At 43.8% G+C, this 24,826-nt stretch overlaps 1 protein-coding gene across 1 annotated transcript in view; it reads right to left on the reverse strand.

The window, feature by feature from the left end:
- Positions 1-3,173: 3,173 nt before the first annotated feature.
- The window catches only part of LOC128697298 (uncharacterized), a 35,448-nt gene continuing 13,795 nt past the window's right edge, over positions 3,174-24,826 (reverse strand). Inside the window, exons 2-6 of the mRNA XM_070104035.1 lie at positions 18,115-18,326; positions 17,301-17,436; positions 16,288-16,421; positions 15,630-15,858; positions 3,174-3,899 (exon numbers count right to left, since the gene is read on the reverse strand). Coding sequence (XP_069960136.1) covers positions 3,835-3,899; positions 15,630-15,858; positions 16,288-16,421; positions 17,301-17,436; positions 18,115-18,326 — 776 coding nt within the window. The 3' untranslated portion in view covers positions 3,174-3,834. The remainder of the gene's footprint in view (positions 3,900-15,629; positions 15,859-16,287; positions 16,422-17,300; positions 17,437-18,114; positions 18,327-24,826) is intronic.

A 24,826-nucleotide genomic window follows, 5' to 3' on the forward strand; every position in this document is an offset into this window, starting at 1 on the left:
AAACCTGCCTCCATCACTAATATAAACCAGCCTCCATCACTAATATATACCAGTCTCCATCACTAATATAAACCTGCCTCCATCACTAATATAAACCAGCCTCCATCACTAATATAAACCTGCCTCCATCACTAATACAAACCTGCCTCCATCACTAATATAAACAAGGTCTCCATCACTAATATAAACCTGCCTCCATCACTAATATAAACCAGTCTCCATCACTAATATAAACCTGCCTCCATCACTAATATAAACCAGTCTCCATCACTAATATAAACCTGCCTCCATCACTAATATAAACCTGCCTCCATCACTATTATAAACCAGCCTCCATCACTAATATAAACCAGCCTCCATCACTAATATAAACCAGTCTCCATCACTAATATAAACCAGTCTCCATCACTAATATAAACCAGCCTCCATCACTAATATAAACCAGCCTCCATCACTAATATAAACCTGCCTCCATCACTAATATAAACCAGCCTCCATCACTAATATAAACCTGCCTCCATCACTAATATAAACCAGCCTCCATCACTAATATAAACCAGCCTCCATCAGTAATATAAACCTGCCTCCACTAATATAAACCTGCCTCCATCACTAATATAAACCAGCCTCCATCACTAATATAAACCTGCCTCCATCACTAATATAAACCAGTCTCCATCACTAATATAAACCTGCCTCCATCACTAATATAAACCAGCCTCCATCACTAATATAAACCAGTCTCCATCACTAATATAAACCCTCCTCAATCACTAATATAAACCAGTCTCCATCACTAATATAAACCTGCCTCCATCACTAATATAAACCAGTCTCCATCACTAATATAAACCTGCCTCCATCACTAATATAAACCTGCCTCCATCACTAATATAAACCAGCCTCCATCACTAATATAAACCTGCCTCCATCACTAATATAAACCAGCCTCCATCACTAATATAAACCAGCCTCCATCACTAATATAAACCAGCCTCCATCACTAATATAAACCTGCCTCCATCACTAATATAAACCAGCCTCCATCACTAATATAAACCTGCCTCCATCACTAATATAAACCTGCCTCCATCACTAATATAAACCAGCCTCCATCACTAATATTAGCCAGCCTCCATCACTAATATAAACCAGCCTCCATCACTAATATAAACCTGCCTCCATCACTAATATAAACCAGCCTCCATCACTAATATAAACCTGCCTCCACTAATATAAACCAGCCTCCATCACTAATATAAACCTGCCTCCATCACTAATATAAACCTGCCTCCATCACTATTATTAACCAGCCTCCATCACTAATATAAACCAGTCTTCATCACTATTATAAACCAGCCTCCATCACTAATATAAACCAGTCTCCATCACTAATATAAACCTGCCTCCATCACTAATATAAACCTGCCTCCATCACTAATATAAACCTGCCTCCATCACTAATATAAACCAGCCTCCATCACTAATATAAACCAGCCTCCATCACTAATATAAACCTGCCTCCATCACTAATATTAACCAGCCTCCATCACTAATATAAACCAGCCTCCATCACTAATATAAACCTGCCTCCATCACTAATATAAACCTGCCTCCATCACTAATATTAACCAGCCTCCATCACTAATATAAACCAGCCTCCATCACTAATATAAACCTGCCTCCATCACTAATATAAACCTGCCTCCATCACTAATATAAACCAGCCTCCATCACTAATATAAACCTGCCTCCATCACTAATATAAACCAGCCTCCATCACTAATATAAACCTGCCTCCATCACTAATATTAACCAGCCTCCATCACTAATATTAACCAGCCTCCATCACTAATATAAACCTGCCTCCATCACTAATATAAACCTGCCTCCATCACTAATATAAACCAGCCTCCATCACTAATATAAACCAGCCTCCATCACTAATATAAACCTGCCTCCATCACTAATATAAACCTGCCTCCATCACTAATATTAACCAGCCTCCATCACTAATATAAACCAGCCTCCATCACTAATATAAACCTGCCTCCATCACTAATATAAACCTGCCTCCATCACTAATATAAACCAGCCTCCATCACTAATATAAACCTGCCTCCATCACTAATATAAACCAGCCTCCATCACTAATATAAACCAGCCTCCATCACTAATATAAACCTGCCTCCATCAGTAATATTAACCAGCCTCCATCACTAATATAAACCAGTCTCCATCACTATTATAAACCAGCCTCCATCACTAATATAAACCAGCCTCCATCACTAATATAAACCTGCCTCCATCAGTAATATTAACCAGCCTCCATCACTAATATAAACCAGCCTCCATCACTAATATAAACCTGCCTCCATCACTAATATAAACCAGTCTCCATCACTAATATAAACCTGCCTCCATCACTAATATAAACCAGCCTCCATCACTAATATAAACCAGCCTCCATCACTAATATAAACCAGTCTCCATCACTAACATAAACCAGCCTCCATCACTAATATAAACCAGTCTCCACTATTATAAACCAGCCTCCATCACTAATATAAACCAGTCTCCATCACTAATATAAACCAGCCTCCATCACTAATATAAACCAGCCTCCATCACTAATATAAACCAGCCTCCATCACTAATATAAACCAGCCTCCATCACTAATATAAACCAGCCTCCATCACTAATATAAACCTGCCTCCATCACTAATATAAACCAGTCTCCAGCACTAACATAAACCAGCCTCCATCACTAATATAAACCAGCCTCCATCACTAATATAAACCAGCCTCCATCACTAATATAAACCTGCCTCCATCACTAATATTAACCAGCCTCCATCACTAATATAAACCAGCATCCATCACTAATATAAACCAGCCTCCATCACTAATATAAACCTGCCTCCATCACTAATATAAACCAGTCTCCATCACTAATATAAACCTGCCTCCATCACTAATATTAACCAGCCTCCATCACTAATATAAACCAGCCTCCATCACTAATATAAACCTGCCTCCATCACTAATATAAACCTGCCTCCATCACTAATATAAACCAGCCTCCATCACTAATATAAACCAGCCTCCATCACTAATATAAACCTGCCTCCATCACTAATATAAACCAGTCTCCATCACTAATATAAACCTGCCTCCATCACTAATATTAACCAGCCTCCATCACTAATATAAACCAGCCTCCATCACTAATATAAACCTGCCTCCATCACTAATATAAACCTGCCTCCATCACTAATATAAACCAGCCTCCATCACTAATATAAACCAGCCTCCATCACTAATATAAACCTGCCTCCATCACTAATATAAACCAGTCTCCACTAATATAAACCTGCCTCCATCACTAATATAAACCAGCCTCCATCACTAATATAAACCAGCCTCCATCACTAATATAAACCAGTGTCCATCACTAATATAAACCAGTGTCCATCACTAATATAAACCAGCCTCCATCACTAATATAAACCAGTGTCCATCACTAATATAAACCAGCCTCCATCACTAATATAAACCAGTGTCCATCACTAATATAAACCAGCCTCCATCACTAATATAAACCAGTGTCCATCACTAATATAAACCAGTGTCCATCACTAATATAAACCTGCCTCCATCACTAATATAAACCCTCATACACATTGTTTTACAAGTAACTTGGAACACAAGTTTTTCTAGGCTACAGGTAAATACAGGCAGCGTAGTGTTGCTTGACGTAGGGGGGGGGAGGGTCTCAGGTAGCAGTGGCAGCATGACCCATGTGGGTTTAGCTCTTCTTCTTTTTATTGTAGTCAGGTAGCAGCGAGGGAGAACAACAACACTGACAGAAGTTGTGTTGCAACACTTGTCCCTCTGCCTGCAACACAACACAAACTTAATTAACATTACAAAACCCAAGTATTGTGACACATAGTGACCTGGAGAATGTTATTTAGGAGGAGAATGAGGTGTGAGTGACACATAGTGACCTGGAGAATGTTATTTAGGAGGATAATGAGGCGTGAGTGACTCATAGTGACCTGGAGAATGTTATTTAGGAGGAGAATGAGGTGTGAGTCACACATAGTGACCTGGAGAATGTTATTTAGGAGGAGAATGAGGCGTGAGTGACACATAGTGACCTGGAGAATGTTATTTAGGAGGATAATGAGGTGTGAGTGACACATAGTGACCTGGAGAATGTTATTTAGGAGGAGAATGAGGTGTGAGTGACACATAGTGACCTGGAGAATGTTATTTAGGAGGATAATGAGGCGTGAGTGACTCATAGTGACCTGGAGAATGTTATTTAGGAGGAGAATGAGGTGTGAGTCACACATAGTGACCTGGAGAATGTTATTTAGGAGGAGAATGAGGCGTGAGTGACACATAGTGACCTGGAGAATGTTATTTAGGAGGAGAATGAGGTGTGAGTGACACATAGTGACCTGGAGAATGTTATTTAGGAGGATAATGAGGCGTGAGTGACTCATAGTGACCTGGAGAATGTTATTTAGGAGGATAATGAGGCGTGAGTGACTCATAGTGACCTGGAGAATGTTATTTAGGAGGATAATGAGGTGTGAGTGACTCATAGTGACCTGGAGAATGTTATTTAGGAGGAGAATGAGGCGTGAGTGACACATAGTGACCTGGAGAATGTTATTTAGGAGGAGAATGAGGTGTGAGTGACTCATAGTGACCTGGAGAATGTTATTTAGGAGGATAATGAGGTGTGAGTGACTCATAGTGACCTGGAGAATGTTATTTAGGAGGAGAATGAGGCGTGAGTGACACATAGTGACCTGGAGAATGTTATTTAGGAGGAGAATGAGGTGTGAGTGACTCATAGTGACCTGGAGAATGTTATTTAGGAGGATAATGAGGCGTGAGTGACACATAGTGACCTGGAGAATGTTATTTAGGAGGAGAATGAGGTGTGAGTGACTCATAGTGACCTGGAGAATGTTATTTAGGAGGATAATGAGGTGTGAGTGACACATAGTGACCTGGAGAATGTTATTTAGGAGGATAATGAGGTGTGAGTGACACATAGTGACCTGGAGAATGTTATTTAGGAGGATAATGAGGTGTGAGTGACTCATAGTGACCTGGAGAATGTTATTTAGGAGGATAATGAGGTGTGAGTGACTCATAGTGACCTGGAGAATGTTATTTAGGAGGAGAATGAGGTGTGACTCATAGTGACCTGGAGAATGTTATTTAGGAGGATAATGAGGTGTGAGTGACTCATAGTGACCTGGAGAATGTTATTTAGGAGGAGAATGAGGTGTGACTCATAGTGACCTGGAGAATGTTATTTAGGAGGATAATGAGGCGTGACTCATAGTGACCTGGAGAATGTTATTTAGGAGGAGAATGAGGTGTGAGTGACACATAGTGACCTGGAGAATGTTATTTAGGAGGAGAATGAGGTGTGAGTGGCTCATAGTGACCTGGAGAATGTTATTTAGGAGGATAATGAGGTGTGAGTGACACACAGTGACCTGGAGAATGTTATTTAGGAGGATAATGAGGTGTGAGTGACACATAGTGACCTGGAGAATGTTATTTAGGAGGAGAATGAGGCGTGAGTCACACATAGTGACCTGGAGAATGTTATTTAGGAGGAGAATGAGGCGTGAGTCACACATAGTGACCTGGAGAATGTTATTTAGGAGGAGAATGAGGTGTGTGTGACACATAGTGACCTGGAGAATGTTATTTAGGAGGAGAATGAGGTGTGAGTGACACATAGTGACCTGGAGAATGTTATTTAGGAGGAGAATGAGGTGTGAGTCACACATAGTGACCTGGAGAATGTTATTTAGGAGGATAATGAGGCGTGAGTGACACATAGTGACCTGGAGAATGTTATTTAGGAGGAGAATGAGGTGTGAGTGACACATAGTGACCTGGAGAATGTTATTTAGGAGGAGAATGAGGCGTGAGTGACTCATAGTGACCTGGAGAATGTTATTTAGGAGGAGAATGAGGCGTGAGTCACACATAGTGAACTGGAGAATGTTATTTAGGAGGAGAATGAGGCGTGAGTGACACATAGTGACCTGGAGAATGTTATTTAGGAGGAGAATGAGGCGTGAGTCACACATAGTGACCTGGAGAATGTTATTTAGGAGGATAATGAGGCGTGAGTGACTCATAGTGACCTGGAGAATGTTATTTAGGAGGAGAATGAGGCGTGAGTCACACATAGTGACCTGGAGAATGTTATTTAGGAGGAGAATGAGGCGTGAGTGACACATAGTGACCTGGAGAATGTTATTTAGGAGGATAATGAGGTGTGAGTGACACATAGTGACCTTAAGAAGGTTATTTAGGAGGATAATGAGGTGTGAGTGACACATAGTGACCTGGAGAATGTTATTTAGGAGGAGAATGAGGCGTGAGTGACTCATAGTGACCTGGAGAATGTTATTTAGGAGGAGAATGGGCGTGTGACACATAGTGACCTGGAGAATGTTATTTAGGAGGATAATGAGGTGTGACTCATAGTGACCTGGAGAATGTTATTTAGGAGGATAATGAGGCGTGAGTGACTCATAGTGACCTGGAGAATGTTATTTAGGAGGAGAATGAGGTGTGACTCATAGTGACCTGGAGAATGTTATTTAGGAGGATAATGAGGCGTGAGTGACACATAGTGACCTGGAGAATGTTATTTAGGAGGAGAATGAGGTGTGAGTGACACATAGTGACCTGGAGAATGTTATTTAGGAGGAGAATGAGGTGTGAGTGGCTCATAGTGACCTGGAGAATGTTATTTAGGAGGATAATGAGGCGTGAGTGACACATAGTGACCTGGAGAATGTTATTTAGGAGGATAATGAGGCGTGAGTGACTCATAGTGACCTGGAGAATGTAATTTAGGAGGATAATGAGGCGTGAGTGACACATAGTGACCTGGAGAATGTTATTTAGGAGGAGAATGAGGTGTGAGTGACACATAGTGACCTGGAGAATGTTATTTAGGAGGATAATGAGGCGTGAGTGACTCATAGTGACCTGGAGAATGTTATTTAGGAGGATAATGAGGCGTGAGTGACTCATAGTGACCTGGAGAATGTTATTTAGGAGGATAATGAGGCGTGAGTCACACATAGTGACCTGGAGAATGTTATTTAGGAGGATAATGAGGCGTGACTCATAGTGACCTGGAGAATGTTATTTAGGAGGATAATGAGGTGTTTGTGACACATAGTGACCTGGAGAATGTTATTTAGGAGGATAATGAGGTGTGAGTGACACAGTGACCTGGAGAATGTTATTTAGGAGGAGAATGAGGTGTGAGTGACTCATAGTGACCTGGAGAATGTTATTTAGGCAGAGAATGAGGTGTGTGTGACTCATAGTGACCTGGAGAATGTTATTTAGGAGGATAATGAGGTGTGAGTGACACAGTGACCTGGAGAATGTTATTTAGGAGGAGAATGAGGTGTGAGTGACACATAGTGACCTGGAGAATGTTATTTAGGCAGAGAATGAAGTGTGTGTGACTCATAGTGACCTGGAGAATGTTATTTAGGAGGATAATGAGGTGTGAGTGACACATAGTGACCTGGAGAATGTTATTTAGGAGGAGAATGAGGTGTGAGTGACACATAGTGACCTGGAGAATGTTATTTAGGAGGAGAATGAGGTGTGTGTGACACATAGTGACCTGGAGAATGTTATTTAGGAGGAGAATGAGGCGTGAGTGACTCATAGTGACCTGGAGAATGTTATTTAGGAGGATAATGAGGCGTGACACATAGTGACCTGGAAAATGTTATTTAGGAGGATAATGAGGTGTGAGTGACACACAGTGACCTGGAGAGTGTTATTTAGGAGGATAATGAGGTGTGAGTGACTCATAGTGACCTGGAGAATGTTATTTAGGAGAATGAGGTGTGAGTCACACATAGTGACCTGGAGAATGTTATTTAGGAGGATAATGAGGCGTGAGTGACACATAGTGACCTGGAGAATGTTATTTAGGAGGATAATGAGGTGTGAGTCACACATAGTGACCTGGAGAATGTTATTTAGGAGGATAATGCGGCGTGAGTGACACATAGTGACCTGGAGAATGTTATTTAGGAGGAGAATGAGGCGTGAGTGACTCATAGTGACCTGGAGAATGTTATTTAGGAGGAGAATGAGGCGTGAGTGACACATAGTGACCTGGAGAATGTTATTTAGGAGGAGAATGAGGCGTGAGTGACACATAGTGACCTGGAGAATGTTATTTACCTGGAGTTTACCTGGAGAGAGTTCCGGGGGTCAACGCCCCCGCGGCCCGGTCTGAGACCAGGCCTCCTGGTGGATCAGAGCCTGATCAACCAGGCTGTTGCTGCTGGCTGCACGCAAACCAACATACGAGCCACAGCCCGGCTGATCCGGAACTGACTTTAGGTGCTTGTCCAGTGCCAGCTTGAAGACTGCCAGGGGTCTGTTGGTAATCCCCCTTATGTGTGCTGGGAGGCAGTTGAACAGTCTCGGGCCCCTGACACTTATTGTATGGTCTCTTAACGTGCTAGTGACACCCCTGCTTTTCATTGGGGGGATGGTGCATCGTCTGCCAAGTCTTTTGCTTTCGTAGTGGGTGATTTTCGTGTGCAAGTTCGGTACTAGTCCCTCTAGGATTTTCCAGGTGTATATAATCATGTATCTCTCCCTCCTGCGTTCCTGGGAATACAGGTTTAGGAACCTCAAGCGCTCCCAATAATTGAGGTGTTTTATCTCCGTTATGCGCGCCGTGAAAGTTCTCTGTACATTTTCTAGGTCGGCAATTTCACCTGCCTTGAAAGGTGCTGTTAGTGTGCAGCAATATTCCAGCCTAGATAGAACAAGTGACCTGAAGAGTGTCATCATGGGCTTGGCCTCCCTAGTTTTGAAGGTTCTCATTATCCATCCTGTCATTTTTCTAGCAGATGCGATTGATACAATGTTATGGTCCTTGAAGGTGAGATCCTCCGACATGATCACTCCCAGGTCTTTGACGTTGGTGTTTCGCTCTATTTTGTGGCCAGAATTTGTTTTGTACTCTGATGAAGATTTAATTTCCTCATGTTTACCATATCTGAGTAATTGAAATTTCTCATCGTTGAACTTCATATTGTTTTCTGCAGCCCACTGAAAGATTTGGTTGATGTCTGCCTGGAGCTTTGCAGTGTCTGCAATGGAAGACACTGTCATGCAGATTCGGGTGTCATCTGCAAAGGAAGACACGGTGCTGTGGCTGACATCCTTGTCTATGTCGGATATAAGGATGAGGAACAAGATGGGAGCGAGTACTGTGCCTTGTGGAACAGAGCTTTTCACCGTAGCTGCCTCGGACTTTACTCTGTTGACGACTACTCTCTGTGTTCTGTTAGTGAGGAAATTATAGATCCATCGACCGACTTTTCCTGTTATTCCTTTAGCACGCATTTTGTGCGCTATTACGCCATGGTCACACTTGTCGAAGGCTTTTGCAAAGTCTGTATATATTACATCTGCATTCTTTTTGTCTTCTAGTGCATTTAGGACCTTGTCGTAGTGGTCCAATAGTTGAGACAGACAGGAGCGACCTGTTCTAAACCCATGTTGCCCTGGGTTGTGTAACTGATGGGTTTCTAGATGCGTGGTGATCTTGCTTCTTAGGACCCTTTCAAAGATTTTTATGATATGGGATGTTAGTGCTATTGGTCTGTAGTTCTTTGCTGTTGCTTTACTGCCCCCTTTGTGGAGTGGGGCTATGTCTGTTGTTTTTAGTAACTGTGGGACGACCCCCGTGTCCATGCTCCCTCTCCATAGGATGGAAAAGGCTCGTGATAGGGGCTTCTTGCAGTTCTTGATGAACACAGAGTTCCATGAGTCTGGCCCTGGGGCAGAGTGCATGGGCATGTCATTTATCGCCTGTTCGAAGTCATTTGGCGTCAGGATAACATCGGATAGGCTTGTGTTAATCAAATTTTGTGGCTCTCTCATAAAAAATTCATTTTGATCTTCGACTCTCAGTCTGGTTAGCGGCTTGCTAAAAACTGAGTCATATTGGGACTTGAGTAGCTCACTCATTTCCTTGTTGTCATCTGTGTAGGACCCATCTTGTTTAAGTAGGGGCCCAATACTGGACGTTGTTCTCGATTTTGATTTGGCATAGGAGAAGAAATACTTTGGGTTTCTTTCGATTTCATTTATGGCTTTTAGTTCTTCCCGCGATTCCTGACTCCTAAAGGATTCTTTTAGCTTAAGTTCGATGCTTGCTATTTCTCTGACCAGTGTCTCCCTACGCATTTCAGATATATTGACCTCTTTTAGCCGCTCTGTTATTCTTTTCCGTCGCCTGTAAAGGGAGCGCCTGTCTCTTTCTGTTTTACATCTACTCCTCCTTTTTCTTAGAGGAATAAGCCTTGTGCATACATCGAGTGCTACCGAGTTAATCTGTTCTAGGCATAAGTTGGGGTCTGTGTTGCTTAGTATATCTTCCCAGCTTATATCGGTTAGGACTTGGTTTACTTGGTCCCACTTTATGTTTTTGTTATTGAAGTTGAATTTGGTGAATGCTCCCTCGTGACTAATCTCATTATGTCGGTCTGGGGCTCCGCGCATACATGACTGAACCTCAATTATGTTGTGATCTGAGTATATTGTTTTTGATATGGTGATATTTCTTATCAGATCATCATTGTTAGTGAAGATGAGGTCTAGTGTATTCTCCAGTCTAGTAGGCTCTATTATTTGCTGGTTTAAATTGAATTTTGTGCAGAGATTTAAAAGCTCGCGTGAGTGTGAGTTTTCATCAGAGCTGCCTCCTGGTGTTATTACTGCAACAATATTATTTGCTATATTCCTCCATTTTAGGTGCCTTAAGTTGAAATCCCCCAGGAGCAAGATGTTGGGTGCAGGAGCTGGAAGGTTTTCCAGACAGTGGTCAATTTTTAACAGCTGTTCCTGGAATTGCTGGGATGTTGCATCCGGAGGCTTGTAGACTATCACAATGACTAGGTTTTGGTTCTCGACCTTTACTGCTAAAACTTCCACTACATCATTTGAGGCATTTAGCAGTTCTGTGCAAACAAGTGACTCTGCAATGTACAGGCCAACCCCCCCCTTTTGCCTGTTCACTCTGTCACATCTGTATAGGTTGTAACCTGGGATCCATATTTCGTTGTCTAAGTGATCCTTTATGTGGGTCTCAGTGAAAGCCGCGAACATTGCCTTTGCCTCTGCAAGCAGTCCACGGATGAAAGGTATTTTGTTGTTTGTTGCTGGCTTTAGACCCTGTATATTTGCAAAGAAGAATGTTATCGGACTGGTGGTATTGTTGGTACTGGGGGGGGATTTTTTTTCCGGCATTAGTATCTGTATCTGTTGGTTTGGAGTGGAGGCCATCGACTGTGGTTCCACTCCAGGAATGACTGGATTTGGTGTACGATTTCTGCCATTTCCTGCCAGTTTTTTTTCCTTCCTGGCACTAAAAAACCTCTCCCTCTTGAGTGGCTGTGGCTACCCAGGTTTTCCCATGGCCTGGATGTTTTGTATCTTTTTGTCCCCTTTAGATGGTATGCCTGGCAATTTAAGTTATAGCACAGTCTTTCCTGTACTGAAGAGGTACACAGTTCAGGGTGAAAAAGCTTACAGGAAGGGAGTTTGCATTTTCCTGTTGTCATATGGGCATGGCATTTCCTAGGGTGGTCATAGTTGCACGTCCCATCTGTTTTTCCAGATTTCCCATGCCAGCAGATACCGAGTGCATAGTATGTGCACAGGCTTGGTTTCCGTTTGCCTTGGGTTTCTGTGACTGTATTCCCTGTTGGTGCATGTTTCCCTGTCTTACTTCTATCCTCCCTAGCACCAACAATGGAGCTCCCACCATTTGTTTTTGGTAATATATCCTCACTATTGCTAGTGGAGTCCTCTTGTTTGCTATTTCCTGCGGTATTTCTAGTTTGCAATATTGGTTTTATCTTATCTTTGACTACACTTGTTTCCCTACTATGGCTCCTGTCCCCTATGCGGTCATTCATATGTATTCCTTCCTGCATATAGTTCCCGACTACCTGGACAAAATCTCCAGCTTCACCATTACTGTCTCCCAGGACAGCATCTCCAGCTTCCCCATTACTGTCTCCCAGGACAGCATCTCCAGCTTCACCATTACTGTCTCCCAGGACAGCACCTCCAGCTTCACCATTACTGTCTCCCAGGACAGCACCTCCAGCTTCCCCATTACTGTCTCCCAGGACAGCACTATCAGCCCCCCATTTACTGACTACCAGGACATCATCTCCAGCCTTACAGTTTCTGACTACATGGCCAGTATCAAGGGCAGTACCATTCAGCCCGGACTTTTTATGTTCCCATCTGTTGTAGAAAGCTTCCAGGTTTTCTATGAAAGCAGCTTTGATGTTGACCTCTTTTAATACCCTTGTGATTTTAGTCCACAGATTTATCTCATTTGGGCATACCCAAAAACACTTCCCTGTTTTAATACTGCTTGTAGCTAGTTCTTGGATATCTGCACAAGGGGCGTGACACCAATTTCCACAGAAATGACAATTTATGCATGTGGAAGCCCGTTTGTTTGACTGACCACAGACTACACAGAGCTTCATAATGATTTGAATGGTTTATTTACTGCAATTCTACTAGCAACCTCTTGAATATTCTATTAATAACCTGCTAGGTGGTGCACAACGAAACCGTTTGAAACCAGTCCAGGGTTCGGACCAGTCAAGGGTTCGGACCAGTCAAGGGTTCGGACCAGTCTATCTGATCTGATCAGTGGGTCACTTATTTAAACCATACTGGTCGGTGATTTGAGCTAACACATGAAGGATCTACTGGAAATTATCTACCCGAGTAATATGTGATTTGATTGATACAAAAGTATAACTTGCGTGTTGAAGAGCCGGTGACTGCTGGCACTCCTACAATGACGAACGGTCGAGCCTCCACCTTTGTTTATCAATCGCTGTATCTAGCTTCTCTATTTTTTTTTTTTTTCCGTCTCCACCACAATAAATGCTATATTATCACTATAGTTGACTGGTGCAAATTTTGGAGGAAGGACGCTTTTTCTGTAGTAATAATTGCTTCTCGTTGTGTATATTGCGACCGCTGGTAACTACAGGTTATATGAAATTCACAGTAACGTCTGGTATTTCAAGAAAAAGAAACTAATGAAAGTCACTCCACTCCACTAAGTACCATTATAATACTGGTTAGTTGCTACTACAACACTGTATTCTGCTATTCACTGGTATCACTAGATTATATGCGAGTACACTAGCAGGCCAGGAAGATTATTAAAAACAGCTGACCTGTGGTAAGTTTCTGGCGACTTCTGGCACCTGCCTCTATAGGCTTATCACTTCATTTACAAATTCACCTGTTTTCAAATGACACTTTAGCCTTTATCATCAATATACTAGGGAGCCACTGTAGTATACACTATACACTATGTATACTCAATGCTTTCAGGGAGACTTTCTTTCCTCTGACACAAAGTTCAATATTATTATTTTTCCACACGGGACAGGCCTATGATTCCCCTCTGGCAGTAAACTCTGCTAGGAAGTGCACACTAATTCTCTTTTTTGACTCAGTATATAATGTTTTCCGCCCAAGATTGGTTCCAGGCGCTAGAGGGATATATCGTATAGGATTTATGACACAAATTAAAGTTCTAGCACGTAAGAGCCACCGTGAAAACACCAGAAAAACCCGGAGCACAACGAGCGTGAGCACGAGCGTGATGCCTAAACGCAACAAAACCCAGGAGGATAATGAGGTGTGAGTGACACATAGTGACCTGGAGAATGTTATTTAGGAGGATAATGAGGTGAGTGACACATAGTGACCTGGAGAATGTTATTTAGGAGGAGAATGAGGCGTGAGTGACTCATAGTGACCTGGAGAATGTTATTTAGGAGGAGAATGAGGCGTGAGTGACTCATAGTGACCTGGAGAATGTTATTTAGGAGGAGAATGAGGCGTGAGTGACACATAGTGACCTGGAGAATGTTATTTAGGAGGAGAATGAGGCGTGAGTGACACATAGTGACCTGGAGAATGTTATTTAGGAGGATAATGAGGCGTGAGTGACACATAGTGACCTGGAGAATGTTATTTAGGAGGATAATGAGGTGTGAGTGACACATAGTGACCTGGAGAATGTTATTTAGGAGGATAATGAGGTGAGTGACACATAGTGACCTGGAGAATGTTATTTAGGAGGAGAATGAGGCGTGAGTGACTCATAGTGACCTTAAGAAGGTTATTTAGAAGGATAATGAGGTGTGTGTGACTCATAGTGACCTGGAGAATGTTATTTAGGAGGAGAATGAGGCGTGAGTGACTCATAGTGACCTGGAGAATGTTATTTAGGAGGAGAATGAGCGTGTGACACATAGTGACCTGGAGAATGTTATTTAGGAGGATAATGAGGTGTGTGTGACTCATAGTGACCTGGAGAATGTTATTTAGGAGGATAATGAGGCGTGAGTGACTCATAGTGACCTGGAGAATGTTATTTAGGAGGAGAATGAGGTGTGACTCATAGTGACCTGGAGAATGTTATTTAGGAGGATAATGAGGCGTGAGTGACACATAGTGACCTGGAGAATGTTATTTAGGAGGATAATGAGGAGTGAGTGACACATAGTGACCTGGAGAATGTTATTTAGGAGGATAATGAGGTGTGAGTGGCTCATAGTGACCTGGAGAATGTTATTTAGGAGGATAATGAGGCGTGAGTGACACATAGTGACCTGGAGAATGTTATTTAGGAGGATAATGAGGCGTGAGTGACTCATAGTGACCTGGAGAATGTAATTTAGGAGGATAATGAGGCGTGAGTGACACATAGTGACCTGGAGAATGTTATTTAGGAGGAGAATGAGGTGTGAGTGACACATAGTGACCTGGAGAATGTTATTTAGGAGGATAATGAGGCGTGAGTGACTCATAGTGACCTGGAGAATGTTATTTAGGAGGATAATGAGGCGTGAGTGACTCATAGTGACCTGGAGAATGTTATTTAGGAGGATAATGAGGCGTGAGTGACTCATAGTGACCTGGAGAATGTTATTTAGGAGGATAATGAGGCGTGACTCATAGTGACCTGGAGAATGTTATTTAGGAAGATAATGAGGCGTGACTCATAGTGACCTGGAGAATGTTATTTAGGAGGATAATGAGGCGTGAGTCACACATAGTGACCTGGAGAATGTTATTTAGGAGGAGAATGAGGTGTGAGTGACACATAGTGACCTTAAGAAGGTTATTTAGGAGGAGAATGAGGTGTGAGTGACACATAGTGACCTGGAGAATGTTATTTAGGAGGAGAAAGAGGTGTGAGTCACACATAGTGACCTGGAGAATATTATTTAGGCAGAGAATGAGGTGTGAGTGACACATAGTGACCTGGAGAATGTTATTTAGGCAGAGAATGAGGTGTGTGTGACACATAGTGACCTGGAGAATGTTATTTAGGCAGAGAATGAGGTGTGTGTGACACATAGTGACCTGGAGAATGTTATTTAGGCAGAGAATAAGGTGTGTGTGACACACAGTGACCTGGAGAATGTTATTTTTGCACCTTCACTGTTCGTCAACTGACCTGCCGTAGACTCGCCTTCAGGAGGGTCACTGCCCTCATATCTTGAGTCGAATATAGTGACTTGAGAGGATTTCTTGTACACGTTAAGGATGGAGGCTGTGCATCTGAGGACCAGCACACCCTCCTGGAAGTGTTCTTTCTGTAGGCACATGTGTAGACCAGACCAGGACGCTTCCAGACCCTCACCGTCTGTCTTTCCTGGGTACTGTACCACAGTGGCATGTGATGCCTGTGGGTACGAAGGTCATTAGACACACGTGCAACGCTTGGGTATGTTGATTATGGGACCATTTCACCACACTGTGGCTTCGTCAGTCCAATACGAAGACGAATGGCGAATATCAGGGAGAGTTTGAGTTAATCAGTCCCTCAGTCTGGGATTGGTGTAATCAGTCTTATCAAGACTGAGGGACTGATTACCCCTCAAATTCCCCATCTTCCATTGTTCTCTGTATTGGACTGAAGAAGTCGCTGGCCGGCGAAACGTTTCCAGATTAAAAATAACCAAAACGTTGCCCAAGTATCTCGTTTATCAAAGGAAACTCGATCGGGAAAGTCCTCTAGTGGGCGAAACGTCTGAGGCGTTAATAATATAAGTATTTCTAACTCATCTAGTGACTCATTGATTCATCTAGTGACTCACCTTAACAAGACTCACCTGGTGACCATTTATGTGCCAGGTGAGGGTAGTGGGAGGGTACGAGAAGGGTGAGGAACAGTTGACTAGTAGTAAGTGGCCCACGGTATAGGGCCCCTGGACCCCGGTCAAGCTGGGCCCACTCTCAGGCTTAGCTGTCAGATATGGGAAATAATATCATTTTTATGCTCGCCATTAAAGATTAAAGATATTTCAGGATGACAGAGTGCCTATACCAAGATGGATGACATTTAGGTATTAACAGGCAGGAAGCCTGTTAATACCTAGGGCATTTCAGCCGGTTTTAAACCTGTCTTTAGATTAATAAGGCAGTGACTGAATGCTTGTGTGTAGTCTATATGTACGGTCCTGGATATGTATTAAAGGGAACGTTTCTCCCCGAGCGGGTTTTTTGGGAGTAATGAAACTGCGAGGGGTGAAAAGTTTTGCCCTGGGGTGTTGATCAGTGTTATTACATGTAGTTAATAAATTAGACACATGTGCAACTCTTGGGTATCTTTATTGAGGAAACGTTTCGCCACACAGTGGCTTCATCAGTCCATACATAGGAGAAACTTGAAGAACAGGAGGAGAATGAGGTAATCAGTCCCTCAACCTTGAGTCGATGTGTTCAGTCCATCAATCTTGAGTAGAATGGACTGATGAAGCCACTGTGTGGCGAAACGTTTCCTCAATAAAGATACCCAAGAGTTGCACATGTGTCTAATTTATCAACATGTCGGTTCTCTGAACCATTCACCTACATACATGTAGTTAATATTTGAGGGAGTAGTTAATTATTCTAGGACTAAGGTTAGGCCAGTTTTGTCAGGAAACAGGACAAGTGCTTCCTGACGTGGGTGTTATATGATGGCCCAACAGGCTTTTGGTCATCTAACGGAGGACTTCTACTGGCTTACCCTTCCACCTCTTTGTAAATTACGGTTGCAAGTACATCCATTTGCACATACAAGTTGAAACTAGTGAGGACTTCTCAGTCGGACTTTTAGAACGGTCTGGTGACAGGAACTAACCTATGACGGTGATGTTAGAGTCCATGGTGTCTTGTTCAAAGTTAGGCGAGTCACCCAGGACTTCGCAGCGCAGCTTCCCCGAGGCGCGGTGGTCTACCTGTGATAGTGTCACCTGATGTAGGCTGGAGATTCTCTCCTGTAGGAGAAAGAAGATTCTCTCTCTCTCTCTCTCTCTCTCTCTCGCTCGCACATACGCACAAAATAACCACAGGGGGAGATAGCTCTAGGCCTTTCGTGTTGCAATCACATTCTCAGGAGCTTGCAGATTCGTTCAGGGAAACGAATTGCCGGGACTTACTTCTCATTTCTTCAACGTGATGTATTGATGGTAACAAGAAAGGTCCAGAACTATCAGTTAACCCATCCTGTGGTTATTTTGTATCTTTTATCGCTCGTTCGCAGTTATTACACACGAGGTATGATAAAGCTCACTGAGCAGGGAGTGACCTAGCAGTGACCAGTGAAGTGGCAGGGCCAAGAGCTATGAATCGACCACAATTAGGTGAGTACACACACACACACACACACACACATAGTGACAGAGTAGTCAGTAAGTGGAATAGTTTGGGAAGCGATGTAGTGGAAGCAGGATCCATACATAGCTTTAAGCAGAGATATGATAAAGCTCACGGCTCAGGGAGAGTGACCTAGTAGCGACCAGTGAAGAGGCGGGACCAGGAGCTTGGACTCGACCCCTGCAACCTCAACTAGGTGAGTACACACACACACATATACACACTTCTATGAGAAGTGGTGACCCTGGGAAAAGAATAATTGAGATTGCAGGAACTCTACTGGTGATGTCAGGACTCACATCAACAGTGATGCCAGGTAGAGGGAAGACAGCACCTGGTGGGCTGCTCTTGGGAATAAATCTGTAGAAGATCTTGTCGTCTTTCCACCAGGTGAGAGAGTAGAGTGTGTCGCCATCAAGTCTGAAGGAGCACGACAGGTGGACACGCTCCCCAGTGAGGACGAGTCTAGGAGCTTTAATGCCAGTGATCTGTAAGCAGCATCCCGCTCCACCTGAGATGGAAAGGTAGATGTGAGTGATGCTGTGCTGTTGATACTGCTGCTACTGCTACTGTTGCTACTGCTGCTACTGCTGCTACTGCTACTGTTGCTACTGCTGCTACTGTTGCTACTGCTGCTACTGCTACTGTTGCTACTGCTACTGTTGCTACTGCTGTTGTTGCTACTGCTGCTACTGCTACTGCTGCTACTGCTACTGTTGCTACTGCTGCTGTTGCTACTGCTGTTGTTGCTACTGTTGCTGCTGTTGCTACTGCTGCCGTTGCTACTGCTGCTGTTGCTACTGCTGTTGTTGCTACTGCTGTTGTTGCTACTGCTGTTTTTTCTACTGCTGTTGTTGCTACTGCTGCTACTGCTACTGTTGCTACTGCTGCTGCTACTGTTGCTACTTCTGCTACTGCTACTGTTGCTACTGCTACTGCTGTTGTTGCTACTGCTGCTACTGCTACTGTTGCTACTGCTACTGCTGTTGTTGCTACTGCTGCTACTGCTACTGTTGCTACTGCTGCTGCTACTGTTGCTACTGCTACTGCTGTTGTTGCTACTGCTGCTACTGCTACTGTTGCTACTGCTACTGCTACTGTTGCTACTGCTGCTGCTACTGTTGCTACTGCTACTGCTGTTGTTGCTACTGTTGCTACTGCTACTGCTGCTACTGCTACTGTTGCTACTACTGCTGTTGCTACTGCTGTTGTTGCTACTGTTGCTGCTGTTGCTACTGCTGCCGTTGCTACTGCTGCTGTTGCTACTGCTGTTGTTGCTACTGTTGCTGCTGTTGCTACTGCTGCCGTTGCTACTGCTGCTGTTGCTACTGCTGTTGTTGCTATTGCTGTTGTTGCTACTGTTGCTGCTGTTGCTACTGCTGCCGTTGCTACTGCTGTTGTTGCTACTGCTGCTACTGCTACTGTTGCTACTGCTGCTGCTACTGTTGCTACTGCTACTGCTGTTGCTACTGCTGCTACTGCTGCTACTGCTGCTACTGCTACTGTTGCTACTGCTGCCGTTGCTACTGCTGCTGTTGCTGCTACTGCTGCTACTGCTACTGTTGCTACTGCTGCTGCTACTGTTGCTACTGTTGCTACTGCTACTGTTGCTACTGCTGCCGTTGCTACTGCTGCTGTTGCTGCTACTGCTGCTACTGCTACTGTTGCTACTGCTGCTGCTACTGCTGCTGCTACTGTTGCTACTGCTACTGCTGTTGTTGCTACTGCTGCTACTGCTACTGCTGCTACTGCTACTGTTGCTACTGCTGCCGTTGCTACTGCTGCTGTTGCTGCTACTGCTGCTACTGCTACTGTTGCTACTGCTGCTGCTACTGTTGCTACTGCTACTGTTGCTACTGCTGCCGTTGCTACTGCTGCTGTTGCTGCTACTGCTGCTACTGCTACTGTTGCTACTGCTGCTGCTACTGTTGCTACTGCTACTGCTGTTGTTGCTACTGCTGCTACTGCTACTGTTGCTACTGCTGCCGTTGCTACTGCTGCTGTTGCTGCTACTGCTGCTACTGCTACTGCTGCTGCTACTGTTGCTACTGTTGCTACTGCTACTGCTGTTGCTACTGCTGCTACTGCTGCTACTGCTACTGTTGCTACTGCTGCCGTTGCTACTGCTGCTGTTGCTGCTGTTGCTGCTACTGCTGCTACTGCTACTGCTGCTGCTACTGTTGCTACTGTTGCTACTGCTACTGCTGTTGTTGCTACTGCTGCTACTGCTACTGTTGCTACTGCTGCCGTTGCTACTGCTGCTGTTGCTGCTACTGTTGCTACTTCTACTGTTGCTACTGCTACTGCTGTTGTTGCTACTGCTGCTACTGCTGCCGTTGCTACTGCTGCTGTTGCTGCTACTGTTGCTACTGCTACTGTTGCTACTGCTACTGTTGCTACTGCTACTGCTACTGTTGCTACTGCTGTTGTTGCTACTGCTGCTACTGCTACTGTTGCTACTGCTGCTGTTGCTACTGCTGTTGTTGCTACTGTTGCTGCTGTTGCTACTGTTGCTGCTGTTGCTACTGCTGCTGTTGCTACTGCTGTTGTTGCTATTGCTGTTGTTGCTACTGTTGCTGCTGTTGCTACTGCTGCCGTTGCTACTGCTGCTGTTGCTACTGCTGTTGTTGCTACTGCTGCTACTGCTACTGTTGCTACTGCTGCTGCTACTGTTGCTACTGCTGCTGCTACTGTTGCTACTGCTGCTACTGCTACTGCTGCTACTGCTACTGTTGCTACTACTGCTGTTGCTACTGCTGTTGTTGCTACTGTTGCTGCTGTTGCTACTGCTGCCGTTGCTACTGCTGCTGTTGCTACTGCTGTTGTTGCTACTGTTGCTGCTGTTGCTACTGCTGCCGTTGCTACTGCTGCTGTTGCTACTGCTGTTGTTGCTATTGCTGTTGTTGCTACTGTTGCTGCTGTTGCTACTGCTGCCGTTGCTACTGCTGTTGTTGCTACTGCTGCTACTGCTACTGTTGCTACTGCTGCTGCTACTGTTGCTACTGCTGCTACTGCTGCTACTGCTACTGTTGCTACTGCTGCCGTTGCTACTGCTGCTGTTGCTGCTACTGCTGCTACTGCTACTGTTGCTACTGCTGCTGCTACTGTTGCTACTGTTGCTACTGCTACTGTTGCTACTGCTGCCGTTGCTACTGCTGCTGTTGCTGCTACTGCTGCTACTGCTACTGTTGCTACTGCTGCTGCTACTGCTGCTGCTACTGTTGCTACTGCTACTGCTGTTGTTGCTACTGCTGCTACTGCTACTGCTGCTACTGCTACTGTTGCTACTGCTGCCGTTGCTACTGCTGCTGTTGCTGCTACTGCTGCTACTGCTACTGCTGCTACTGCTGCTGCTACTACTGCTACTGCTACTGCTGCTACTACTGCTGCTGCTGCTGCTGCTGCTGCTGCTACTGCTACTGCTACTGCTGTTGCTACTGTTGCTACTGCTGCTACTGCTACTGCTGTTGCTACTGCTGCTACTGCTACTGTTGCTACTGCTGCTACTGTTGCTACTGCTGCTACTGCTGCTACTGCTTCTACTGCTACTGCTGCTACTACTGTTGCTACTGTTGCTACTGCTACTGCTGTTGCTACTGCTGCTACTGCTACTGCTGCTACTGTTGCTACTGCTGCCGTTGCTACTGCTGCCGTTGCTACTGCTGCTGTTGCTGCTGTTGCTGCTACTGCTGCTACTGCTACTGCTGCTGCTACTGTTGCTACTGTTGCTACTGCTACTGCTGTTGTTGCTACTGCTGCTACTGCTACTGTTGCTACTGCTGCCGTTGCTACTGCTGCTGTTGCTGCTACTGTTGCTACTTCTACTGTTGCTACTGCTACTGCTGTTGTTGCTACTGCTGCTACTGCTACTGTTGCTACTGCTGCCGTTGCTACTGCTGCTGTTGCTGCTACTGTTGCTACTGCTGCTGCTACTGTTGCTACTGTTGCTACTGCTGTTGTTGCTACTGCTGCTACTGCTACTGTTGCTACTGTTGCTACTGCTACTGTTGCTACTGCTGCCGTTGCTACTGCTGCCGTTGCTACTGCTGCCGTTGCTACTGCCGCTGCTACTTGTACTGCTGCTGCTACTAGCATTGCTACTTAGTGGGTTACCATTAACTCTATGATAAGCGAGAATACTGCAAGTGTATCAGTTACTGTGCCTCTCTCTCTCTCTCTCTCTCTCTCTCTCTCTCTCGCTCTCTCTCGCTCTCTCTCTCAAGAAAGTCTAGAAGACACAGGGAGAGAGAGAGAGAGAGCAAGAAAATCTAGAAAAAAGAAACGACTGAGTAAAATGTGCATTAATTAGCAATATCTTGCTTAACAAAGCTCCTTTAGGGCGAAACGTTGCCTCAGTAAAATGCCACACAAGTTACACTTGTGTCAACAAACACAGTGCAGAAACAGACTGTTTTTGTCCTGCCTCTTACGACATCACTACTGATAATGTCAGGTGGAGAGGTCGAAATCTACGTTTCGCCCGTGTGCGGGTTTTTTTGTCCCGTAGCTGGGTTGGTAGAGTACTCTGCTCACACGCTGAGGTCCGTGGTTCGACCCCCGGTATGGTTGGAAATATTAGGATGTATTTTCTTAGGTGTACATGTACAAGGTATACCAGTACATGTACAAGGTATACAAGTACATGTACAAGGTATACCAGTACATGTACAAGGTATACCAGTACATGTACAAGGTATACAAGTACATGTACAAGGTATACCAGTACATGTACAAGGTATACCAGTACATGTACAAGGTATACCAGTACATGTACAAGGTATACCAGTACATGTACAAGGTATACAAGTACATGTACAAGGTATACCAGTACATGTACAAGGTATACAAGTACATGTACAAGGTATACCAGTACATGTACAAGGTATACCAGTACATGTACAAGGTATACCAGTACATGTACAAGGTATACCAGTACATGTACAAGGTATACAAGTACATGTACAAGGTATACCAGTACATGTACAAGGTATACCAGTACATGTACAAGGTATACAAGTACATGTACAAGGTATACAAGTACATGTACAAGGTATACAAGTACATGTACAAGGTATACCAGTACATGTACAAGGTATACAAGTACATGTACAAGGTATACCAGTACATGTACAAGGTATACAAGTATATGTACAAGGTATACCAGTACATGTACAAGGTATACCAGTACATGTACAAGGTATACCAGTACATATACAAGGTATACCAGTACATGTACAAGGTATACCAGTACATGTACAAGGTATACCAGTGCATGTACAAGGTATACCAGTACATATACAAGGTATACCAGTACATGTACAAGGTATACCAGTACATGTACAAGGTATACCAGTACATGTACAAGGTATACAAGTACATGTACAAGGTATACCAGTACATGTACAAGGTATACCAGTACATGTACAAGGTATACCAGTACATGTACAAGGTATACCAGTACATGTACAAGGTATACAAGTACATGTACAAGGTATACAAGTACATGTACAAGGTATACCAGTACATGTACAAGGTATACCAGTACATGTACAAGGTATACAAGTACATGTACAAGGTATACAAGTACATGTACAAGGTATACAAGTACATGTACAAGGTATACCAGTACATGTACAAGGTATACCAGTACATGTACAAGGTATACAAGTACATGTACAAGGTATACAAGTACATGCACAAGGTATACAAGTACATGTACAAGGTATACAAGTACATGTACAAGGTATACAAGTACATGTACAAGGTATACAAGTACATGTACAAGGTATACAAGTACATGTACAAGGTATACAAGTACATGTACAAGGTATACAAGTACATGTACAAGGTATACAAGTACATGTACAAGGTATACCAGTACATGTACAAGGTATACCAGTACATGTACAAGGTATACAAGTACATGTACAAGGTATACAAGTACATGTACAAGGTATACAAGTACATGTACAAGGTATACAAGTACATGTACAAGGTATACCAGTACATGTACAAGGTATACAAGTACATGTACAAGGTATACAAGTACATGTACAAGGTATACAAGTACATGTACAAGGTATACAAGTACATGTACAAGGTATACAAGTACATGTACAAGGTATACCAGTACATGTACAAGGTATACAAGTACATGTACAAGGTATACAAGTACATGTACAAGGTATACAAGTACATGTACAAGGTATACAAGTACATGTACAAGGTATACAAGTACATGTACAAGGTATACCAGTACATGTACAAGGTATACAAGTACATGTACAAGGTATACAAGTACATGTACAAGGTATACAAGTACATGTACAAGGTATACAAGTACATGTACAAGGTATACAAGTACATGTACAAGGTATACAAGTACATGTACAAGGTATACAAGTACATGTACAAGGTATACAAGTACATGTACAAGGTATACAAGTACATATACAAGGTATACAAGTACATGTACAAGGTATACAAGTACATGTACAAGGTATACAGACCATAGCTGACATCAGTGACATACTACTATATAGAAAGTCCCTTGTTATGCTGAGCATTTCCCGTAAATTATGTCAGTTTTGTCCCAGGATGTGACCCACACCAGTCCACTAACACCCAGGATGCGACCCACACCAGTCCACTAACACCCAGGATGCGACCCACACCAGTCCACTAGCACCCAGGATGTGACCAACACCAGTCCACTAACACCCAGGATGTGACCCACACCAGTCCACTAACACCCAGGATGTGACCCACACCAGTCCACTAACACCCAGGATGTGACCCACACCAGTCCACTAACACGCAGGATGTGACCCACACCAGTCCACTAACACCCAGAATGTGACCCACACCACTCCATTAACACCCAGGATGTGACCCTCACCGGTCCACTAACACCCAGGATGTGACCCACACCAGTCCACTAACACCCAGGATGTGACCCACACCAGTCCACTAACACCCAGGATGTGACCCACACCAGTCCACTAACACCCA

Source organism: Cherax quadricarinatus, chromosome 89 (assembly GCF_038502225.1).
Source record: "Cherax quadricarinatus isolate ZL_2023a chromosome 89, ASM3850222v1, whole genome shotgun sequence".
NCBI classification, from domain to species: Eukaryota; Metazoa; Arthropoda; class Malacostraca; order Decapoda; family Parastacidae; genus Cherax; species Cherax quadricarinatus.